General features: G+C 44.3%; 1 protein-coding gene across 2 annotated transcripts in view; it reads right to left on the bottom strand.

Moving 5' to 3' along the window:
• The window catches only part of uba6 (ubiquitin like modifier activating enzyme 6), a 228766-nt gene that overhangs the window by 76098 nt on the left and 134319 nt on the right, over positions 1 to 18349 (bottom strand). For both annotated transcript variants that reach the window (XM_052019228.1, XM_052019229.1), the window contains exons 21-23: positions 8223 to 8312; positions 8044 to 8124; positions 1199 to 1327 (exon numbers count right to left, since the gene is read on the bottom strand). In XM_052019228.1, the coding sequence (XP_051875188.1) occupies positions 1199 to 1327; positions 8044 to 8124; positions 8223 to 8312 (300 nt within the window). The remainder of the gene's footprint in view (positions 1 to 1198; positions 1328 to 8043; positions 8125 to 8222; positions 8313 to 18349) is intronic.

Below are 18349 nucleotides of genomic sequence, written 5' to 3'. Positions count from 1 at the left end.
CTGGACCTGTCTACCATACAGAACCTTGTCAAAAGCCTTGCTAATGTATACCACGTTTACCTGCAACAAATCAGCGCATGAGTACACAAAAGAGGAAACACACTGAAGAGGTAATACAAAAGAATGACAAAAGGGCTGGGGAGCATCATATTGCTGGCACTAGAATATAAAAGCAAGGATGTAATGCTAAGGCTATATAAGGTGTTAGTCAGACCACTTACGGAGCAATGTGAGCAGATTTGGGCCCCACTGGGTGCAGGTAAATGGGACTAGCGGAATACTGTTTTGGCACAGACTAGAAGGGCCGAATGGCCTGTTTTCTGTGCTGTAGTGTTCTATGGTTCTATATCTAAGGAAGGATGTGCTGGCATTGTAGAGGGTCATGTATGAGGAGCATTTGATGGCTCTGGGCCTGTACCCACTGGAGTTTAGAAGGATGAGGATCTCACTGAAACCTACTGCATATTGAAAGGCCTGGATAGAGTGGATGTAGAGAGGATGTTTCCAGTAGTGAGAGTCTAGGACCAAAGGGCACAGTCTCAGAATAAAAGGACATCCCTTTAGAACAGAAATAAGGAGGAATTTCTTTAGCCAGATGGTGGTGAATCTGTGGAATTCATTGCCACAGATGGCTGTGATGACTTAAGGTGGAGGTTGACAGGTTCTTGATTAGTAAAGGCATCAAAGGTTATGGGGAGAAGGCAGGAGAATGGGGTTGAGAGGAAAAAATAAATCAGCCATGATCAAATGGCAGAGCAGATTTGATGGGCTAGGTGGCCTAATTCTGCTACTGTGTCTTATGGCCAGGATGGAGGAGTGGATAAGAAGTAGAGGATGGCACAGAGTGCAGAAAAAGGTAAAATAAATGGTAACATTATTCATAATTTACTAGCACAGTTTAGAACAGTCTTAAAACTCAATGGATATAGAATATATATTATAAAAGAATACACAGCTGCACAGTGGCTCACAGCACCAGTGACCTGGGTTCAATCCTGATCTTGAGTGCTGTTTGTGTGGTGCAGTGTGCACCATGGAATTAACACAGGATTAGTGTAAATGGGTGCCTGGTGGTCAGCATGGACTCTGGGCCAAAGGGCCTGTTTCTATGCTGTATCTCTCTGACAATGAGACTTTTGTTCAAAAATATCTCAATGATTTGTAACTGATGGATTATGTGAAATATTAACCATCTTACCTTGTGGTGGAAATATTTTTCAAACTTTACTCGTGCCAGAGACACACATTGATGCCAGTCTGTAGGCCACCTACTAAGTAACTTAATTGCTTGAAATGATCCTTCCAAACTCTCTCCTTTTTCCATTCTCTGAAAAATAGACAAAAATGAACTATTTATCTCCTTCCACTATAAATTCAGTTTTATAATTTATATCAAATAAATAGATACAATATGAACAAAATGAAGCAAAATATGGAACTGCAGCATATATTATATCAACTATTTCTCCATTTTAATTCATTGCTCACCAAATTAAGCCAATTATTTGTTAGCACTGCAAAACTGGAAGAATTCAGTACTTTCGGGATTGATCTTTGTGTTTATATTATGGTACAATAGAGTTGCACGCCTAAGAAATGATATAACTACAAGTATAAATGGATTGCAAATTCACTGAACTGACAGGCAAGAAGAATGAGATGTTCTAATTGCTTGGCACACCGACTCCACATTTGCTTTGAAGTGAAACTTAAAATGTAAATTTTAGCCTTTGTTTTAGATTGGTCATTTTTTTGCTGATGCTTAAAATGAAACCCGTTGATATAACAGGTTTCAGTAAGTTGGCAAACTGTACGAGTTAGTTCAGTGTTAGCATGGCTGAATTAGTAGAAGTCTTGCAATCAATTGTCAAGGTGTAACATCAAGCCAGATAAGGTTCAATTCCATTCTGGGTGAAAATTGCATTGTCACGTTTTGGATATGGCTGATCTGCATGGGATTCAGGGGGAGCCAGTGAGGTGGATTCAGAATTGGCTCTATGATAGAAGATAGGAAGCAGAGGGTGATGGTTCAAGGTCAATTCTTTGACTGGAAGCCTGTAACTAATGGTCGGTATTGGGACCTCTGTTATTCATTATGTATGTAAATGACTTGGATACAAATCCAAATCATTTACAAATATGAATGATGTATTTTTTATGGCACGATTAGCAAGTTTGCTGATGATACTTAATTAGGGGATCTTATTGATAGTGAAGCAGGTTACAATGAATTGCAAAGAGATCTTGCTCAGTTACGGAGATGGGCTGAGGAATGGCAAATGGATTTCAACTGGGATAAGTGTGAGATGATGCATTTTGGACAATCAAACCAGGGTAGGACTTGTACAGTGAATGGCAGGTGAATGCACTTGTACTCCCACAACACCCAGTGTTGTGGGAGTACAAGTGCACAGTTTGATGAAAGTGGCTGCACAAGTAGACAGGGTGGGGAAGAAGGCATTTAGCATGATAGCCTTCATCAGTCAAGGCATCGGGTTTATATTTGTTGAGGGATTCACTCGTACCCATCTGCCTAAACGCAATATACGCTTCCTCCTTTTTCCTTACCAGATGCGCTCTCTTATCAGCCAGGATTCCCTGAACTTGGTATGTCTACCCTTCACCCTAACAGGAACATACTGTCCCTGGACTCTTTGTATGACCCTTTTAAGAGTCTCCTACTTGTCAACTGTTCCTTTGCCTGTAAATAGTCACCCAGTCGATCCCAGCTAGATCCTGCCTAATGCCCTCAAAGTTGGCCCTGCTCCAGTTCAGGACTTTAACCTGTGGACCTGTTCTATCTTTGTCCATAACTATTTTTAAACTGACGGAATTGTGGTCACTGGACCCAAAGTGCTCCCCAAATGCCACTTCAGTTACTTGGCCTGCCTTGTTCCCCAAGAAGAGGTCTAGTATTGCTCATTCCAAAGTAGGTTCCTCAATATATTTCATGAGGAAACTGTCTTGGATGCACCGCACAAATTTTGCCCCATCCAGGCCCTTTGCCCTCTGGATAACTCAGACAATACTGGGAAAATCAATCTCCCACTAGCACTACCCTATTATTCCCATAGAGCCTGTGCAACTATTGCTCCTCAGGTTCCCTTCAAATCTTTGTTCTCTCACCTTAAATCTATGCCCTCTCGTTTTAGACTCCTTTACCCTGGGGAAAAAGACTGTGATCACCCACCTTAGATGCCCCTCATGATTTTACTTGAAGGTCACTTCAGCCTCCTAAGCTCCAAGTAAAAATGCTCCAAGTAAAAATGCCCCAGCCTATCCAGTCTTTCCTTGTAACTCAAGCCCTCCAGTCCCGGTAACATCCTTGTGAATCTTTTCTGCACCTTTTCTAGCTTAATGACATCTTTCCTATAGCTGGGCGACCAGTTCTCTAAGTGTTGTCTCACCAATGTCTTCTACAGTCGTTACATGACGTCCCAATGACATGACCAATGAAGGCAAGCGTGTCGAATGCCTTCTTCACCACCCCCTCTAACTGTGTCGCTGCTTTCAGGGGTGAATAATCTGCTTTAAGATTGTTCTGTTACAATAACTGATGTGCTAATGTTAAGTAACAGGAATAACATGACTTGTATGAAAATGTTTGACTTGAATGTTCTGTATTATAAACTTTTGATCTCTTTATAAAATATCTCTTGAATTAAAAAAATTAAAGCAATCATTGTCTGTAAAACACAGCTCTCATGGTATACAAATGGAAGGCACCTTTCTTTATTCAACAGCAAAAAGAAGCAAACACAAAGGAAATATCTAAGTAATAAAATCATAGAGATATATAATATGGAAATAGGCCCTTTGGTCCAACTAGTCCATGCCAACCAAGATGTCCCATCTGAGCTCATCCCATTTGCCAGTGTTTGACCCATAACCCTCTAAACCTTTCCAATTCTTGTACCTGTCCAACTGTCTTTTAAAAAGTTGTAATTGTACCTGCCTCAACCACTTCCTTTAGCAGCTCATTCTACATGCATACCACCCTTTGTGTAACAAAGTTGCCCCTCAAGTTCCTATTGAATCCTTCCCCTCTCACCTTAAACCTATGCCTTCTAGTTCTTGATTCCTCAACCCTGGGGAAAAAGACTGAATGCATTCACCCTATCTATGCTGCTCATGATTTTGTACACTGCTTATAAGATCACGATATAAGAATAAAGTCCTAGCCTGTCCAATCTCTCCCTAAACTCATTCCCTCAAGTCCTGACAACATCCTTGTACATCTTTTCTGCACTCTTTACAGTTTTATAACATCTTTCCTACAGCAGGGCAACCAAAACTGAACACAAAACTCCAAGTGCATCCTCACCAGCATTCCTGTACAACAGCACCATGACCTCCAACTTTTATACTCAATGTCCTGATGTATGAAGGCTAGCATGCCAAAAGCTGCCTTCACCACCCTGTCTACCTGTGACTCCAGTTTCAGGGAACCATGTACTTGTACTCCAAGGTCCCTCTGTTCCACAACACTCCCCAGGGCCCTGCCATTCACTATGAAAGTCCTACCTGGATTTGACTTTCCAAAATGCGCACACTGCACTCATCTGAATTAAACTCCATTTGTCATTCCACGGCCCACTTACTCGGTTGATCAGGATCCCCTGTAATTTTTGATAACCTTCTCCACTGTCCACTATACCACCTATTTTAGCATCATCTGCAAACTTACTAAACATGCCTTGTACACTCTTATCCAAATCGTTGATATAGATGACAAACAGATTTAAACAATAAGATTTAAAATAATGATAGAGAAAGACAAAGTCCTACTTCCACCCACAGTCTGGCCTACACTTTTGCATTGGCCATATTGAATATTACTTCTCCCTGGTAATCAACAGATCTCTCCAGAACTGATGCTATGTGATTCTAACAGGAAGGCAGATAATATAAGGCACTGTATTTTTATTTAGTACATTAGAAGAAATGAACAATTGTTTCAACTTATTTAAGTGAACTAGCGATCTTAACACATTCAGGAATCCAGACCACCCAGGGAGCAAGTGCAGCAGCTGGAAGCTCAGGGGAGGTCTCCATTGTCTCAGAAAACATGGCTGCTAGGGAGAACTCCAGGTAAAACTGAAATGCAGAGCCCCAAGGCCACCCCTCCCTACCATCCTCCTGGCTAATGTACAGTCTCTGGAAAATAAAATTGAAGACCTCAGAGCAAGACTGCAGTACCAGAGGGACATCAGGGACTGCTGCATATTTGCTTCAGAGACATGCCTCACCCCCAGCTCTCGACACAGCGCTCCAGCCCAAGGGCTTCATCTACCGCATGGCCCGGATGGAGACATCAGGTAAACGCAGAGGCAGTGGCATTTGCCTCATGATTGACTCATCATTCCATCTCAGTCCTGCTCCTCTGACCTGGAACATCTGGCGATCAAGTGTCATCTGTTCTACCTGCTGAAGGAGTTCTCTGCCGTCATCCTTGTAGTGGTGTACATTCCACTCCTGGCAGACATCAAGCTGGGATGGGCGGTGCTGAGCACCATCATCAACAGTCATGAGACAGTACACCATGATGCCTTCCTGATCATTGCAAGGGACTTCAACCAGAGTAGCTTGAAGAAATCTCTGACCAATTACCACCTCCATGTCACTTGCAAGACCACAGGAGACAATGCACTCAATCTACACCTCCATCAAGAACGCTTGCTGGGCCATCCTGCGCCCACACTTTGGCAAGTCCAATCATCTGGCTGTGCTTCTACTCCCGGCATATAGACAGAGACCGAGGACCGCAGCACCAGTGGTGAGGATAGAAAAGCTATAGTCAAGGGATGCAGGGGAGCTGCTTTGAGTTGGTGGACTGGACCACATTCAGGGATTCATCTTTGGATCTGAATGAATATGCAATGGCCAACACAGACTTCATCAAGAACTGCACGGACAAGTGTGTGCCTTCAGGAACCTACCGAGTCTTCCCAAACAAGATCTGTGGTGTTTAAGACCGGTGATCCAGTACACTACAAGAAGTCAAGGTTCAACCTACAGAAGGCCATCGTGAGAGCAAATAGGAAATTCCAAGTGGAGCTAGAGATACAATCGGATGCAATAACAGCTGTGGCAGGGTTTGTATGCCATTACTTCCTATGTGAAACTTAACAGCATAAATGGCAGTGATGCTTCACTCCCCAATGAGCTCAACACCTTTTGTACACACTTTGCAAGGGAGAATAACACTACACCTGTGCAAATCCTCACAGCATCTGGCAACCCTGTGATCTCTTTCCTAGTGGCCGAAGTCGGAACCCCCTTCAGGAAGGTGAACCCGCACAAGGCATTAGGCCCCAACAGTGTACCTGACCGGGTACTGAAAACATGCTGACCAACTGGCTGGAGTGTTCAAGGACATCTTCAACTTTTCACTACTGTGGTATGAGGTTCCCACCTGCTTCAAAAGGGCAACAATCATACTGGTGCCCAAGAAGAGAAGGGTGAGATGCCTCAATGACTATCTCCCAGTAGTACTTACATCTACTGTAATTAAGTGCTTTGAGAGGTTGGTTATGGCTAGAATTAACTCCTGCCTGAACAAGGACCTGGACCCGCTGCAATTTGCAAACTGCCACAACAGGTCTACAGCAGATGCAATCTCATTGGCTCTCCACTCAGCTTTGGAGCATCAACACAACTGCAAAACATATGTCAGGCTGCTGTTCATTGATTACAGCTTGGTGTTCAACACCATCATTCCCTCAGTACTAATCAACAAGCTTCAAAACCTGGGCTTCTGTACCTCCCTCTGCAACTGGACCTCAACTTCCTTGTTGGGAGACCACAGTCAGTGCAGGTCAGTAATAACATCTCCTCACTGACAATCAGCACAGGCGCACCTCAAGGATGCGTGCTTAGCCCACTGCTCTACTCTCTCTACGCTCATAACTGTGTGGCTAAGCACAGCTCAAATGCCATCTGTTAATTTGCCTATGACACCACTGTTATTGGCAGAATCCTAGACAAGGAGGTGTACAGGAGTGAGATAGATCAGCTAGTTGAGTGGTGTCATAACAACAACTTTGCATGCAACTTCAGCAAGACCAAGGAATTGATTGTGGACTTCAGGAAAGGGAAGTCGGGAGAACACAAACCAGTCCTCATTGAGGGGTCAGCAGTGGAAAGAGTGAGCAGCTTCAAGCTCCTGGGCATCAACAACTCAGAGAATCTATCCTGGGTCCAACACACTGATGCAATCACAAAGAAAGCATGCCAGCAGCTCTACTTTGTTAGGAGTTTGAGGAGATTAGGTATGTCACTGAAAACTCTAACAAATTTCTATAGATAGGCAGTGGAGAGCATATGACTGGTAGCATCACGGCCTAGTATAGATGCTCCAATGAACAGAATCGCAAGAGGCTGCAGAGGATTGTAGACTTAGCCAGCTCCATCGTGGGCACAACCCACCATCAAGGACATCCTCAAGAGGCGGTGCCTCAAGAAGGCAGCATCCATCACTAAGGACAGTCATAATCCAGAACATGCCCTCTTCTCGTTACTACCATCAGGGAGGAGGTACAGGAGCCTGAAGACCCACATTCAATAATTCAAAGTTTCTTCCCCTCCGCCATCAGATTTCTGAATGGTCCATGAATACTACCTCATTATTCCTTTCATTTGGCACTATTTATATATTTTTGTAATTTACAGTAATTTTGTCTTTGCACTGTACTGCTGCTGCAAAACAAATTTTGTGTCATATAAGTCAGCAGTAATAAATCTCATTCTGAGAATTGTACCATGATAAACATGTTAATAAGGTGTATATTTCAAAGTAACACAAAGCTGTGGTAAAGTGCCAAAAAGCAACAACTTTGGAAAGATAAGTAATCAACCACTCTCTCAATTGAATGTCCTCTTTTGCAAGCTCTTTCAGGTTTTGTAAACAGGCCAACTTTGAAGAAGAAAACATAAATGATAGCAATGAATTAGCAAGTAGCCTGGTGATGCTCAATTAACATGAAATCACATGCATTTAAGTGTCTGTTTCTCTAGCATGCATCTCAGTGCAATTATTCTCACCTGTAGTACATTGTCTGTTGATTTATAGGTATCCCAGAACTTGTTGTACATTGAGGGTTTGTATGAAAAGCAGCTTTCAAACTGGAATCAGAAATGGAATAACATTTTCTACTAGAATTAACTTGCCATTTAAAAAATGCTGTTGAAAATACTGAACTAAAAGTCCACTTGCTGCATACCTTATCTCTGGACCACTGTATTGTGTGTTCAATTAATGCTGGAAAGGATTTCAATGTACAAAATGGGATTTCTTCTTCAGGAGGATCTCGCTGTACAAGACCAACAATGAGTTAGCAAATTGTCAAAACATGTATATATTCAATATATATCACTCAAATATGAATCATTTCAAATATCCATTACATAAATCTTCATTTACTGTTTTAAACAGAACTCAGAAATACCATCAGTGAAATAAAATTAATTTAACCCACTGTGCCATGTTATTTTAATGTTAATAGCTCTGCCTCAATTATTCATTTAAATGATAGAATTTAATTCTGACAAGTGTGAGGAGATGTAGTTTGGAAGGGTAAGATATGTACTGTAGGGTCCCAGGGAGTACTGATGAACAGAAGGAACTTGGGGTACGTCCATACATCCTTGAAAGTGGCAGCACAGGAGGAAAGGGTGGTGAAGAATTGTCTTTATGAGCTATGGCATAGAACATAAGAGATAGGATGTCATGTTACAACTGGTTAGGCCACACCTGGAGCATTTTGTGTAGTTCTGACCACATTATAGGAAAGAAGGATGTGACTGTAAAGCAGGTGCAGAGGAGATACATGAGGATGTTACCTAGATTGGAGCATTTTGGTTATAAAGAGAGATTAGATAGACTGGGTTTGTTTTCCCTGGAGCGGTGAAGGCTGAGGGATGACATGATGGAGGGTTTACAAGATTATGAGACGGATAGATAAAGTAGATAGAAAGAAACTGTTTCCCATGGTGGGGGTGTCTAAGACAAGAGGACATAGGTTTAAAGTGTAGGAGGTTTAGAGGGGATCTGAGGGGTAAGGTTTTTTCCCCACTCAGTTAGTTGTTGGAGTCTGGAAATGAGCTGCCTGAGGTGGTAGTGGAGGCAAATAGTTTCATAACATTTAAGCAGCTTCTAGACAAGCACTTGAATAGCCAAGGCACAGAAGGCTATGGACCTATTTCGGTAAATGAGATTAGCATGGATGGATGAAACAATGTGGACACAGTGGGCCGAGGGGCTGTTCTGTACAACAAATATTTTAAAAGAATCCTACATTGCAATAGCCCCACTGTTAGAAAAAAATATGATGTATATCAATGGAGTAAAAACCAGTTACATAATAACAATAACAAATCAAAGAACATAAACACATTTCCAAAGCTATTTAACTGTTCTTTCTTCTGGAGCAGAGGTGACCTGTGCAAGAGGGCTGGGTTGCTTATGCAATTCAAAAGGGTTTAAACTAGACTGGCAGGGGTTATGACCCAAAGTATCAGTGTATCAGATGAGAAAGATGAAGCAAATATGGAGGTTAAAGGACAGGGAGCACGGAAGATCAGATAGGCTAAATTGCATTTACTTTAATGCGAGAGGCAGATGAACTCCAAGATTGGATCAGTACATATTATGACTATTATGGAAGCATGGGCGAGGAGTCAGCAGGACTGGTAGCTTGATGTTCTGGCCTATCGATGCTTCTGGCTTGAAAAAGGTGGAGGTACGATAGGAGGGGAGAGTTAATTAGGGAGAACATCATGGCAGTACTCACGTAGGATATTCTGGGGAAACATCCAGTGAGGCCATATGGGTAGAAGTTAGAAATAGAAGATGGGGGATCATGTTGATGAGATTACACTAGGACATTGTGGGAAAGTAGTGAAGAAATTGGTGGAGCCCTGGCAGAGATATCTGTATCATCATTAGCAACAGGTGAGGTATTTGAAGATTGCAGGGTGGCAAATGTTGTTCCCCTATTTAAGAAGGGCTGCAAAGGTAAGCCAGGGAACCACAGACTGATGAGCCAAACCTAACTGATGGGAAAGTTAGTGAAGGGGTTTCTGAGAGACACAATCTGCCCGCATTTGGAAAGGCAAGAACTGATGAGGGAGAGTCAGCATAGCTTTGTATGTGGGAAATTATGTCTCACGAATTTGACTGAGTTATTTAAAGAGGTGACCAAGATGACTGATGAGAGCAGGGCAGTAGATTCTGTATACATGGACTTTAGCAAGGCCTTTGACAAGGTTCCACATGGTAGAGTGGTCTGGAAGGTTGGACTGCAAGGGATTAGTGTGATTTAGCCAATTGGATACAAAATTGGCTTGGTGGAAGTCATCAGAGGATGGTAGTGGAGGACTGTTTCTCAGATTGGAGGCCCATGACCAATGGTGTTCTCTTGAAAATAGAACAGTACAGCACATGACCCAGCGCTTTGGACCATGATGTTGCACTAAACTAATTAAACTGATCCCATCTGCCTGTACATGGTCCATATCCCTCCATTCTCTGTATATTCACGTGCCTAAGAACCTAAGCAGGCAGTTTAAAAAGCGGGGACAAAAAAAGTTAAAAAAAAACTTCGGAGGCTTCGTGGGCTTCGCTTCAGAGGACTTCGGAGCAGATAAGTTTTTCTTTATCTCCTTATTAGGGTTTTAAGTATAAGGCTTAGTTTTTTAATAGGGTTAGTGTTTTTATAAGGCGTTTTTATAAGGGTTGTAAAAGTTTTAAGTGGTAGAGTGGGGGCTGGACTGCGCAGGCGCGGTGCGGGCAGTTTAGAAAGCAAACCGCCCTATCCAGCAGGCAGCGTCGGAACGGGCAGCGGAGTGAGAGGGAGCAGAGTGTTCTGGGCTTTGCCTCAAGGGGCTTTGGCGTAAAGGGGCGAGGAAAGGTAGGTGACTTTAGTTAAGGAAGGAGTATGAGTGCAGTTTCCTGTACTCATTGTCAGATGTGGGAGTTCCCGGAGTCTCCCTGCCTCCAGGAGGGCTACATCTGTGCCCGGTGTGTCGAGCTGCAGCTCCTGAGGGACCATGTTAGGGAACTGGAGATGCAGCTCGATGACCTGCGTCTGGTCAGGGAGAGTGAGGAGGTGATAGGGAGGAGTTATAGGCAGGTGGTCACACCAGGACAATCGGAATCAGGCAATTGGGTCACAGTCAGGAGGGGGAAGGGGAAGGGGAAGAGACAGGTACTAGAGAGTACCCCTGTGGCTGTACCCCTTGACAATAAGTACTCCTGCTTGAGTACTGTTGGGGGAGACAGCCTACCTGGGGGAAGCAACAGTGGCAGTGTCTCTGGCACAGAGCCCGGCCCTGTGGCTCAGGTGGGTAGGGAAGGAGTGAGGAGGGCACTAGTGATGGGGGACTCAATAGTTAGGTGGGCAGACAAGCGATTCTGTGGACGCAGGAAAGAAACTCGGAAAGTAGTTTGCCTCCCAGGTGCCAGGGTCCGGTATGTTTTGGATTGCATCCTAGATATTCTGAAGGGGGAGGGAGGAAAGCCAGAGGTCGTGGTACATATTGGTACCAACGACATAGGTAGGGAAAAGAATGAGGTCCTGAAAAGAGACTATAGAGAATTAGGAAGGAAGTTGAGAAGCAGGACCTCAAAGATAGTAATTTCCAGATTACTGCCTGCGCTAAGCAACAGTGGGTATAGGAACAGAATGAGGAGGAGGTTAAATGCGTGGCTGAGGGATTGGAGTAAGGAGCAGGGATTCAGTTTTCTGGATCACTGGGGCCTCTTTTGGGACAGGTATGACCTGTTCAAAGAGGACGGGTTGCACTAGAATCCCAGGGGGACCAACATACTGGCTGGGAGGTTTGCTAAGGCTACTGGGGAGAGTTTAAACTAGAATGGTTGGGGGGTGGGATCCGTATTGGAGAGACTGGGGAGGAGGTGTTTGGCTCTCGAGTGGAGGAGGCTAGGAGTGGGTGCCGTGGGCAGGTGATAGAGAAGGGACGTGTTCAGACAGGCTTGAGATGTGTCTATTTTAACGCAAGGAGTGTTGTGAACAAAGCGGATGAGCTTAGAGCTTGGATCGATACTTGGAGCTATGATGTGGTGGCCATTACGGAGACTTGGATGGCTCCGGGGCTGGAATGGTTGATTCAAGTGCTGGGTTTTAGATGTTTCAGGAAGGACAGGGAGGGAGGCAAGAGAGGTGGGGGAGTGGCACTGTTGATCAGAGATAGCGTCATGGCTGCGGAAAAGGTGGACGTTGTGGAAGGATTGTCTACAGAGTCTCTGTGGGTGGAGGTTAGGAACAGGAAGGGGTCGATAATGGTGCTGGGTGTTTTTTTATAGGCCGCCCAATAGTGACAGGGTTATTGAGGAGCAGATAGGGAAGCAGATCCTGGAAAGGTATGAGAATAACAGAGTTGTTGTGATGGGGGATTTTAATTTCCCAAACGTCGACTGGCATCTCCAGACAATGAGGGGTTTAGATGGGGTGGAGTTTGTTAGGTGTGTTCAGGAAGGGTTCTTGACACAGTATGTAGATAGACCTACAAGAGAAGAGGCTGTGCTTGATTTGATATTGGGAAATGAACCTGATCGGGTGTCAGATCTCTCAATGGGTGAACATTTTGGTGATAGTGATCATAATTCCATCTCCTTTACATTAGCACTAGAGAGGGATAGGAACAGACAGGCTAGAAAGATGTTTACTTGGAGTAAAGGGAATTATGAGGCACTCAGGCAGGAAGTTGGAAGATTAAATTGGGAACAGATGTTCTCCGGGAAAAGTACAGAAGATATGTGGCAAATATTCAGGGGATATTTGTGTGGAGCTCTGAACAGACATGGTCCAATGAGACTGGGGAGTCATGATACGATACAGGAACCATGGTGTACGAAGGCTATAATAAATCTAGTCAAAAGGAAAAGAAAAGCATACGAAAGGTACAGAGAGCTAGGTAATGTTAGAGATCTGGAGAAAAGGAAGGAACTTAAGAAAGAGATTAGGAGAGCCAGAACGGGACATGAGAAGGCCTTGGTGGGCAGGATCAAGGAAAACCCCAAGGCATTCTACAAGTACGTGAAGAGTAAGAGGATGAAATGCGAAAGGATAGGGCCTATCAAGTGCAGCAGTGGGAAAGTGTGTATGGATACAGAAGAAATAACAGAAGTACTTAATGAATACTTTACGTCAGTATTCACCACGGAAAAAGATCTGGGTGATTGTAGTGGGGACTTGCAGTGACCCGAAAAGCTTGAGCATGTAGATATTAGGAAAGAGAAGGTGCTGAAACTTTTGGAAAGCATCAAGTTAGATAAGTCGCCGGGACTGGATGAGATGTACCCCAGGTTGCTGTGGGACGCAAGGGAGGAGATTGCGGAACTTCTGATGATGATCTTTGTGTTGTCTATGGAGACGGGAGAGGTTCCAGAAGATTGGAGGGTTGCGGATGTTGTTCCCTTATTCAAGAAGGGGAGTAGGGATAGCCCAGGGTATTATAGACCAGTGAGTCTTACCTCAGTGGTTGGTAAGCTGATGGAGAAGATCCTGAGAGGCAGGATTTATGAACATTTGGAGAGGTATAATATGATTAGGAATAGTCAGCAAAGCTTTGTTAAGGGCAGGTCCTGCCTTACAAGCCTGATTGAATTTTTTGAGGATGTGACTAAGCACATCGATGAAGGGAGAGCAGTAGATGTAGTGTATATGGATTTCAACAAGGCACTTGATAAGGTACCCCATGCGAGACTTATGGAGAAGGTGAGGAGACATGGGATCCAAGGGGACATTGCAGAGTGGATCCAGAACTGGCTGGCCCACAGAAGGCAAAGAGTGATTGTTGAGGGGTCGTATTCTGAGTGGAGGTCAATGACCAGTGGTGTACCTCAGGGATCTGACTGGGACCCTTACTCTTTGTGATTTTTATAAATGACCAGGATGAGGAAGTGGAGGGGTGGATTAGTAAGTTTGCGGATGACACGAAAGTTGGAGGTGTTGTGGATAGTTTGGAGGGCTGTCAGAGGTTACAGAGGGATATAGATAGGATGCAGAGTTGGGCTGAGAAGTGACAGATGCAGTTCAACCCAGATAAGTGTGAAGTGGTTCATTTTGGTAGGTCAAATATGTTGGCAGAATATAGTCTTAATGGTAGGACTCTTGGCAGTGTGGAGGATCAGAGGGATCTTGGGGTCCGAGTCCATAGGACGCTCAAAGCAGCTGCACAGGTTGACTCTGTGGTGAGGAAGGCATACTGTGTATTGTCTTTCATCAATCGGGGAATTGAATTTAGGAGCCGAGAGGTAATGTTGCAGCTATATAGGTCCCTGGTCAGACCCCACTTGGAGTATTGTGCTCAGTTCTGGTCGCCTCACTACAGGAAAGATGTGGAAGCCATAGAGAGGGTGCAGAGGAGATTTACAAGGATGCTGCCTGGGATGTGGAGCATGCCTTATGAAAGCAGGTTGAGGGAACTCGGCCTTTTCTCCTTGGAGAGACGGAGGATGAGGGGGGACCTGACAGAGGTGTATAAGATGATGAGAGATATTAATAGGGTAGATAGTCAGAAGCTTTTCCCCAGGGCTGAATTGGTGGCCACAAGAGGACATAGGTTTAAGGTGCTGGGGAGTAGATATAGAGGAGATGTCAGGGGTAAGTTTTTTACTCAGAGAGTGATGAGTGTGTGGGATGGGCTGCCGGAAATGGTGGTGGAGGCTGATACGATAGGGTCTTTCAAGAGACTGTTAGATCGGTATATGGAGCTGAGTAAAATAAAGGGCTATGGGTAGGCCTAGTAATTTCTAGGGTAGGGACATGTTTGGCACAGCTTTGTGGGCCGAAGGGCCTGAATTGTGCTGTAATTGTTCTATGTTCTAACCTCTTAAATGCCTCTATCATATGTGCCTCCACCATCACCTTTGGCAGCGCATTCTAGACACCCACCACTGTCTGTGCAAAAAATTTTGCCCCAAACATCTCCTTTGAACTTACCCCACTCACCATAAGTGCATACCCTCCAGCATTAGAATTTTGACCCTGGTTAAAATATACTGGCTGTCTACACCATGACTCTCACAATTTTATAAACTTCTATCAGGTTTCCCATCAGCCTCTGCCACACCAGATAAAGTCACCCTAGTTTATTCAACCTCTTCATTTAGCACATGCCCTGTAATACAGGCAGCATCCTGGTAAACCTCTTCTGCACCCTCTCCAAAGCTTCTCCATCCTCTTATGGAGCAACCATAATTGAATGCAATACTATAGGTGCCCCAATAGCCACCAAGAGGTGGAAGTGAGCCAGACTAGGTGACAGACCTGATAATGGGTGAACGTTTTAGGAATAGTGACCACAACTCATTATGTTTTAAGACAGTTACAAGTAAGGATAAAATCGAATCTTGCAGAAAGGGACTAAATTGGGGGAGGGCAAATTACGACAGGATAAGACAGGAGCTAAGGGGCATTGATTGGGAACAGCTGCTGTCAGACAAGTCCACCTCTCACGTGTGTGTTGTTTAAAGACCAGCTGATCTGAGTTCAGGATTGGAATGTTCCGGTAAGGAGTGGACAAAGATGGTACGGCAAGGGAACCTGAGAGATCCTAAATCTAGTCAGGAAGAAACAGAAGCACATGTAAGGTTTAGGAAGGCTAAATTCAGGAAGGCTAAATTCAGGCTGGGCCCTTGTAGAACATAAGGATAGCAGGAAAGTGCTCAAGCAGGCAATTAAGGCAGCCAAAAGGGGCCATGAAATGTCCTGGGTGAGCAGGATCAAGGAGAATCCCAAGGCATTTTATACATATTAAAAAGAAGAGGATAGCTAAGGAGAGGGTAAGTCCACTCAAGGACAAAGGAGGGAACTTGTGCTTAGAGTAAGAGCAAGTGGCTGAGGTACTAAATGAGTACCTTGCGTCAGTATTGACTGAGGAGAAGGATTGGGAGGATAGCGATGGCAGAGTGGGGCATTCTAATGTACTGGGACATTCTGAGATTAAGGAGGAGGTAGTGCTGGGTCTTCTGAAAAGCATTAAGGTGGATGAGTCCGCAGGGCCTGATGGCATATATCCTAGAAATATTGAAAGTAGTGAGGAGATTGCTGGGGCTTTGACAAAGATCTTTGTGTCTTCACTAGCAACATGCAAAGTCCCAGAGTAGCAAATTTGTGCCTGGATTTTAGTAAGGCATTTGATAAACTCCCTCATGGTAGGTTGATTCAGATAAAGATGTATGGGATACAGGGTGAATTGCAAGTTTGGATTCAGAACTGGCTTGCCCACAGAAGACAGCGAGTAGGGGTGGAAGGCTGTTATTCTGGCTGGAGGTCCATGACCAGTGGTGCTGGGACCTCTGTTGTTTGTGATATATATCAATGATTTGGATGAAAATGTAGATGGTGGATTAGCAAGTTTGGGGATGACACCAAGATTGGTAGAACTGTGGACAGTGTAAAGGAATATCAAAGAGTACAGAGGGATATAGATCAGTTATAGATATGGGTAGAGAAGTGGCAGATGGAGTTTAATCTGAGCAAGTGTGAGGTGTTGCACTTTGGGAGGTCAAATGAAAGGAGAAAGTATGCAGACCTCTTAAAGCACTGAGGTATAGAGGGATCTTAGGGTCCAGATCCATAGTTCATTGAAAGTGGCTACGTAAGTGGATAAGGTGGTAAAGGTGGCGTATGGCATGCTTGCCTTCATTGGTAAGGGTGTTAAGTATAAGAGTAGGCAAGTTACGCTGCAGCCAGCTATATAAAACTTTAGTCAGACCACACTTGGAGTATCGCGTGCAGTTCTGGTTGCCCCATTATAGGAAGGATGTGGAGACTGTGGAGGTGGTGCAGAAGAGGTTTATCACAATGCTGCCTAGACTAGAGGGTATGAGCTATAAGGAAAGGTTGGATGCAGGAGGAGGACATTTAGTATAAATTGGCATCAAGATCGGTACAACATCATGGGTGCTTTACTGTTCTATGTATTCCAGATGTGGCCTAGCTAAAGTTTTATAAAGCTGCAACATAACTTCCCTGACTCCTGAACTCGGTGCATCGATTAATAAAGACAAGCATGCCATATCCCTTCTTTACCACCCTATCAACTTGTGTAGCGACTTTCAGAGAGCTATGGACTTGGACCCCAAGTTCCCTCTGTGCGTCAATGCTGTTAAGGTTCCAGTCATTCACTGTGTACTTTCCCTTTACATTTGATCTTCCAAAGTGCAATGCCTCACACTTGCCCAGATTAAACTCCATGTTCCATTTCGCAGCCCATATTTGCAACCGATCTGCATCTTGCTGTAATCTTTGGCAACCTTCTACACTATCCATAATGTCACCAAACTTTGTGTCATCTGCAAACTTATTAACTCACCCATGTTTTCATCCAAGTCATTTATAGATATCACAAACAGTAGAGATTTCTCACTTTCTGACTTGATGTTCTGGTTCCCATTCAATTCTCTATTAACTTCCATCCTCCCACCTTCCTCACTGCTACTTTGAATCCTACCGCCCTGCCAATCTAGTTTAAAACCTTCCTAATAGCACAAACAAGTCTGCCCGTCAGGATACTGGTCCCACCCCCTTGGGGGAATATCCTGGCGGGCAGGTGCAATCCTTCCCGCTTGTACAGGTCGCCCCTGCCCCAGAAGAGATTCCAATGATCCAAGAAATTGAAACCCTGCCCCCTGCACCAGCACCTCAGCCATGCATTCATCTGTTCTATCTTTCTACTCCTGTCCTCACTAGCACATGGCACCGGGAGCAATCCAGAAATTACTACCTTTGAGGTCATGCTTTTCAGCCTCTTTCCTAACTCCCTACACTCACTGCACAGGATCTCATCCCTCTTTCTACCTACGTCGTTCATGCCAATGCATACCACAGCCTCTGGCTGCTCGTCCTTCCCCTTGAGAATGTTCTGCAGCCACTCCGAGACATCCTTGACCCTGGCACTCAGGAACAACACACCATCCTGGCATCTCTCATTATAGATAGGGTGAATGCAATCAGTCTTTTTCCCAGGTTCGGGGAATCAAGCACTAGAGGCTATAGGTTTAGGTGAGAGGGGAAAGATTTAATAGGAATTTGAGAGGTAACTTTTTGTTACACAAAGTGTGCTATGTATGTGGAATATGCTGCCACAGGGAGTGGTTCAGTGAGGTTAAATAACAACATTTAAAAGACAGTTGGACAGATATATGGATAGGAAAGGTTTAGAAGGTTATGGGCCAAAGCCTGGCAAATGGGCATCTTGGTCAGCATAGGCCAGTTGGGCCGAAGATCCGGTTTCCATGCTGTATGATTCTGACTTTTTTTGCAGCCACAGAATCTCCTATCCCCCTAACTATCGGGTCTCCTATCATTATTGACCTGCC

Source organism: Pristis pectinata, chromosome 7 (assembly GCF_009764475.1).
Source record: "Pristis pectinata isolate sPriPec2 chromosome 7, sPriPec2.1.pri, whole genome shotgun sequence".
Classification (NCBI taxonomy): domain Eukaryota; kingdom Metazoa; phylum Chordata; class Chondrichthyes; order Rhinopristiformes; family Pristidae; genus Pristis; species Pristis pectinata.
This window is presented reverse-complemented; position numbering and strand designations above follow the sequence as displayed.